The sequence below is a fragment of the Sphaeroforma arctica genome (assembly GCF_001186125.1).
Source record: "Sphaeroforma arctica JP610 unplaced genomic scaffold supercont1.562, whole genome shotgun sequence".
NCBI lineage: Eukaryota > Ichthyosporea > Ichthyophonida > Sphaeroforma > Sphaeroforma arctica.
Window position 1 is genome coordinate 1 of NW_014039996.1, and position 7,029 is coordinate 7,029.

General features: G+C 40.9%; 1 protein-coding gene across 1 annotated transcript; it reads right to left on the reverse strand.

The window, feature by feature from the left end:
• Window positions 1-266: 266 nt before the first annotated feature.
• SARC_07245 (hypothetical protein) lies at window positions 267-2,051 on the reverse strand (the record flags this gene model as incomplete). Its single annotated transcript, XM_014298815.1, has 1 exon — window positions 267-2,051. One exon carries the CDS (start codon window positions 2,049-2,051, stop codon window positions 267-269), a length of 1,785 nt encoding a protein of 594 aa, XP_014154290.1.
• Window positions 2,052-7,029: the final 4,978 nt, after the last annotated feature.

The following is a 7,029-nucleotide window of genomic DNA, read 5'->3' on the forward strand; positions in this document are numbered from 1 at the left end:
TTATGAAAGCCACAAGTACACTATTTTTCTTGTGTAAAACTGCGGGCATCCCCTGCTATTGGGATAGTGTTGTATCGACAAAGTATGATTAAGAACTAGGTGGTTGACCACGCCTGTGAAAACCAATTTATTTTGGTTTGTTCACAATTCCTTGATCAGATGAAGGATAGACCATATTCACATTTAGTTCTAAAGAAGACTTATTTGTCAAGTTATTCCCATCAGTAGCTACAGTCTTAATGACGAAGGGGATCAGTTGGTAGGTTTTAATCAGAAATCAAGAAGCCGGCCACACACGCTGTGGTGAAGCATGCTATTGTGCCGGATACGAGTGCCCAAGGAACCACCTTAGCAAAATCCGTAGAACGATGGGGGGCTAACGGTGTAAGACCACCTAACATGATACCCATAGAACCAACATTTGCAAATCCACAAAGAGCATACGTAGCAATCAATTCACTACGTTCGGATATACTTGGCTCGAGGCCCGCTTCCCTGTTCTTAATTAGCTCTCCTAATGTAGCGTATGCAACGAACTCGTTGGTGAACGTTTTTTCCCCTAATAGTGCACCCACTGTTTGGGCATCTTCTGGTGCAACGCCCATTAATATGGCAAACGGATAGAAAACATATCCGCTAATTATTTGGAACGAAAGTTCCGGATAATCTACACATCCACCAATATAGCTGAGCAGCCCATTGGCAGCTGCGAGGAGGGAAATAAAAGCAATCAGCATGGCGGCAATATTTGCCATCAAGGGTAAGGAATCGGACGCTCCCATACTAATCGCTTCCACAAAATTGGTGGCACGCTTTCCACCCTGAACTACCACCTTGCCAGTTGTTACCGCCCGTTCAACCTCTGGATATACTATCTTGGATATCGCCAATGATGCGGGCGCGGACATGAGAGAAGCAGTCAGCAGCGCGGTGGGGTCGATGCCCATTCCAACGTATGCTGCGAATACAGTACCGGCGACTGTTGCAAAACCTCCAGTCATGATGGAGTGTATCTCGGATTCAGTCAGATCTGGTACGAAAGGGCGGATTAGCAGAGGTGCTTCTGTTTGGCCAATAAATATATTACCAGCTGCATTCAGTGACTCTGCAGGGGTGGAACCCATGGTAAACATCATTACTTTACCAATAACACTAATCATCCACTGGATAATACCAAAATGGTACATCACGGAAACAAACGCCGAAAAGTAGCAGACCGTGGGGAGCACCGAGAAGGCAAAGAAATGCTCAAAATAACCATCACCGAATAGGAATGCAGAACCAGCCCCAGAGTAACCGAGAAACGTTACTATGAGATCACTCAGCCATGTGAAAGCAGCGGTGCCCCATGCAGTTTGTAAGACAATATACCCTAGACCGAATTGTAGAAGCATGCCTACCATTACGAGGTGCCAGTTCACGCGAGTGGGATACTTAGATATAGCCCAGCAGAGACCTAGATATACAAACAAACCGCCCAGTGACAAGAATCTCAGAGGCTCATTCCACACTTGTTCGAGCACAATAAAGAGTATGATGAGACCGGCGGCGATACCCAAAAGCGCAAAACGTGCCATCATCTTCTGACGGTCATTTAACCTATCTGTGCTCATGGTTTTCTTCATAGAGGCTTTAGCCTCATCAGAAACACGTGGCCACAAAATACGGAAAAAAACTTGATAGCCCAGGATAAGACCTGTTATTACGAGAAGAGGCAAACATTCACTGAAATTCATTGCAGCTGCGAATCCAAGATAAACGATCCAACCGACCAGGAATACCGCACCTACTGCGAGTTTCAATCTGCGATCTGCAAGTCTCGTCGACACGACGTCCACCAGTCCACGACGGGGAGCTTTCTCGCCACTCGGGCTGTTATCGGGCACTCGTGTTTTCGAATGACCATTGCTATCAGAATTCCCATCGATGATTGAATCGCTTCTTTGCAACACAAGCACATCATCAGTGTCACTTGGAAAATCTATAGCGTCGACTGTCTTCTCAGGTTTTTCCATTTGAACATGTACACTGCTAGATTCTCCCGTCGTCATTTTCGCAGATTAGAACTTTAGAAGGCCGACAATGCTACGATTATTTTTAACTTCCCGTTCCAAAACTTGATTTTGTAGAAGTAACGCTTAGATACAAAATACACCGCTATTAATACAGATGGTGGCAACTGGCACCCCATTGTTCAAGTTTCCGTGAACAAATATATTATGTCCAGACTTAAGCCGCTCCTACTTTCTACTCTCTCTACCAGACTATTTTAGTATTTATGACTTGATGAGGAATAATAAAGTGATTTCCACACCGACGTCAGTGACGTGATTGGGCCCAAACTGGGGAGTGGGGACAATGTTTGGGCCTTTGGGGTCCTGGGCTCCTGGCCTCTGGGGCAGTGGGGAGCTAGGAGTCGGGATGCAAACGTTTTGCGTGATTGACTAGAAGATAATATTTGCAAAAAAACAACTTTCTTTTGAACAAAAAGAAATAAAAACGAACTACAATACTTTTTCAAAAACAAATTTCCAGAAATATATCTTCATTTTTCATTTCCCCCCAAAGAGTGAGCAGAGTCAGCAGACAGCCAGACACTACACAGCAGTGTGCAGTCAGGACTCAGGACTTAGGAGTCACTATACTACTTATATCACTGACTGAATACTCGGCACTCTCAGGCTCAGCTGACTCTCAGCCTCAGTCTCTCAGCAGTCAGCACTACTGACAGCCTTCCACTCCTGACAGCAGTGTGTATTTGACTATTTGTAGTTCAGACTTTCAGTGACTGTATTTGTAAATACACCGGTACAGTCTGTACACGAACAGGGCTGTTGAGACTTTGCTTTACAGTGTCACTATATAGGTTTAAAAAATTAAATATATATATATATATATATATATAATACAGTGTACACTGTACAGTATTTGTTTTTAAAAACAAAGTACACTGAACAGCTGTGGCCTGTGAATGGCGCGGGCACTGCTGGGGTCTGACTGTTGAGTGCTGACAGCTGACTGACTGACTTGAGTTTATCTGCGAGTGACTGACTGTGTATAGACTGCGTCTCTGCCTCTCTGGGCTCTGGGCCTCTGGCTTCATATTTTATTAAACAAGAGTTTTTTTAAAAACAAATCAAGTAAAAACAAAAAAAGGAAATACATAATAACATTTTGGTTTAAAAATAAAAATAAAAAGGTTATTCATATTTATTGTCATAAGTATTTATATGTTTTTTTTAGGGGGTTTTTCATTTTTGTTTTGGATTGTTTTGGCATTTTTGTTTTTAAACAACAATCAAATATTACAAACACCATAGGATTCAAAAAGATATAAAAAAAACAAAACAAAACAAGGAGGCAATTTATGTCTTTTGCATTGCCTTCTATTTAAATTATACATCTTTTGTTTTGCTTTTGTTTTGTATAATAATATATGATAAAAATTATATATATTATAAGTTTTCAACATAAAAAAGCATTGTTTTAGGAATTTGTTTGAATAAAATAAAGTGTAGGTCATTTTGTTCAGATCGACGGCTCGACCCACGCCCCACAAAAAAACCCACGGGCCACAGGCCACGGGCCACAGGCCACGGGCCACAGGCCACGGGCTACGGCCCACGGGTGAAAGGCCATGGCCTTTAAAGGCTCTAACAAACATCATAAAGAGTATAAAATATTGTTTGTAATTTAAAAATCACCCATCCAGTGCATCCCTGTTTGAAAAAGTGATAAATGTTGTCATTGATATGACATATTTCATTTTTGTACGTATCAAAACTTCAAATGAACAATCAACAAATACTACTAGTAGAGAGAGGAAACACGAGACATTTTACGCATAAATATCTTGATACGTTTGTATTGGGTATATTTAGAATGGCATGCGATCGCGGATCTTGCGACTTGCATAGGCCCATAGTGATAGGGCATAGGGCAATAGGCTACAGGGAATAGGTAGTAGTATTTACAAATGTATTTTACAAAAAAATCATGAATTCTTTCAGGAGTAGTTTTTTACTCATTCAATATTTGGGTACTGTATAACACTGATGACTGAGCTTCTGAATTCTCAAGTCTAAAAGTCTGAACACACATTTGTCATATTTATTTACCAGTATCACACGGCAATTTCCGAATTTCAATTATGTATTTATTTCATTTCATTTGCGTATGTAACGTAAAAATAATTCGTTGAACGCTAAACGTATATCGTTTATTTCTTCACAATAGGTCTGGCAGGCCATAGGGCATAGGGTCAAGTACATTTATTCCAGGGCAAGCACGGAGTTCAATTTCGTCCCTCTCTAGTAGAGAGGGCCTACTAGGCCTATAGCACCGGACTCCAGACTCCAGAGTCCAGAGTTTCAGACTCAGAGCCCTACTACTCTAGACCCAGGCAGTCAGGACTCAGGCACCCAGCAGAGTGCCCACAAGCCACAGCTCACAGAGTCACAGGTCCACTCCCGTTGTCAGAAAGGAGGCCCAATGAAACCTAAAGTAAAAAGCCCAATGATTCAAGCTTTATAGTTGCTTCACTCTCCAATGTAAAATCTTCCCAGACTCTGGGATCCTACAGAATCCTATGTTTATGTCATTTTTATAAGGAGTCTAAATATGATAATATCAACAACATTTTTTTTTTGTGATATTTATTTACTATATTTTTTGGTTTGGGGGTTTATACGGCAGTACGACACCCGTGACTATAAAGCTGTTATTTAACGCCCGAGCCCTTGAGCCAAGTGATATTCTGTTCAATTTATATTCTGAAAGAAATAAATGATGAAATCTGTACAGAACAGGACAAAATCCCTTGGACCTGAAATTCACAGCAGAACGGGATTACGCGGGACAAACAAAATTCATCATTGTTGAACTACAGTGCAATAACATTGAGTCTCAGACCGACTCGGTCACAGTGACTCAACTCGGGCAACTGTTTGCCTCAGCGATTTGAGGCTGTGTCTTAAGACTAAAAGTGTGTGCAATTACATACGAAATATATGCTCAATAAGCTTATAAACAAGCTGGTGTCTATTGCAGTCTTCTTGAATAATTTAGCTTTTGCTAGACATCTCAGCTGTAACTGTATCGTACACATTCTCGGGTACCCGACGGTGAGAAGTATATTTCTCCTTTAACAGTCCATATATCTAATCCCTCAAAAATCGCCTAAATTTAACATCGTTCAAAGCTCTGATCACATTCATTTGGAGACCGGCCCAAGTTCCATCGCAGTTCTCATTAACATCGAACTTGGCTCTACCCCAATACCTCTCAATCATGTGTATGTAAGCGATAATGAGGTGTAATTTGAGTGTTTATCTATATATTCCACACACTCATTTACACTAATACAAAAGGATGGAAAAACAATTTCAAAAATCTGAAGACAGTTCTATTTTAAAATAGAAAAAAGTCTTAGAAATGGGCGGGCATGTCGATTTCTGTCCTCAAAAGTCAAAAGTCCAAAACTCGTACTGCAAGGGGGGTCCCAAAAACAACGGCCAATTTTCAATTGTTTTGAGAAAACTAGATTTTGAACAAAGTACAAATCTAAAAATGTGTTTGGTTGATCTTTTCTCAGCATTTTCCACTATTTTGAACGTCTGAATCGGGTCACTATTAGTGTGTGCTGTGCCTGGCTGAAGTAGGGGTGGTTTCCTGTATCATCTCTTATTTAAAATAAAATAAAGCAATAATGCGACTGCACCATACCAACAATGGGGAGCAAATATTTATTTAGGTCATTAGGGGAATCTCAAGCCTCACAGACCCTCAGCCTCAGGGCTCAGAGGCTCAGCCTTAGCCTTCACCCTTCAGGCTTCAGGCCTCAGCCCTCAGGGATTAGGCGGTCAGGACTCCTGACTCAGGACTCAGGCCTCAGTCCTGTGAGTCCACTCGTCACTCGTCACTCCTCAGGCTCAGGGGCTCTCTACTAGTATGTAAATAGCCCTCACAAGTCACAAGTCATAAGTAACAACTCACAAGTTAGAAGTCACAACTTCACACAAAGAGTCACAAGAAGTCTCAACTCTCAACTCTCAACTCTCAGCTCTCAACTCTCACAAAGTGAATAGTCTCAAGCTCCTACTCACTACTGTTTGCTTCTCTACTTAACTCGACAGTAGAGCTAGAGAGAGTCTAAATAGAGTTATAGAGAGTAGACGAGAGGAGATATAGAGTGACAGAGTGAGAGAGGCTACAATCTACATAGAGTCATAGAGACAGAGAGTTTATTTACTTTGTTAAAAAAAAACAAAAAACTCAGCTGTTTAGCGGTTAGCCGGGTAGTATTTTATGTAGTCAACACTGACCCCATGATGGGCCAAATTCTGCCAATTGTCAAATCTCAACTCCCAAGAAGTCGAATGACGAATCCCAACTCCCAACAAGAAGTCGCAACTTTGAACTGAATCCCAACTACCGGAGTCCCGAGTCCCAAGCTATTTGAAATATGTACTACGATTGCTCTTCATTCTAAACTTGACTCTTTTTGTATTCAGCTACTTTTTGTATTCAGCTATGGTTAATATCGATGATTTGGTTGGATAGATCTATCGGATACATGTCCTGCAGTCCTGCACACGCGCGCATCCGTATATCAATGGACAAATATACTGATAAATACTCTTACTGTTAAAAAATATAAAAAATACAGTGGTACAATAATGTACTCCAAAATCTAAAAACATCTGTAAAGTGAAATAATTCAGGTCTGGGACGCGGCGAGGACTGAAAGCGTATAATCATAGAGATAGTTCATTTTGTTCACATTCTGACTAAAAGTAGTAAATAAAAAAATGTCTCAACTTGTCACTTAACTTTCACGTTCACATTCACACTCGCGCACTCAACTTTTCAAGTCTCATCGGTCTATGTATCACTCAGACTCAAACTCCTTTTAAAACTGTAAACCTAAAAGATAATCAGCAGTTTTTTTAATGTGTAACGCCTAGAAAATTATGAAACAAATAGATTCCACAAAACACACACACACACACACACACACACACACACACA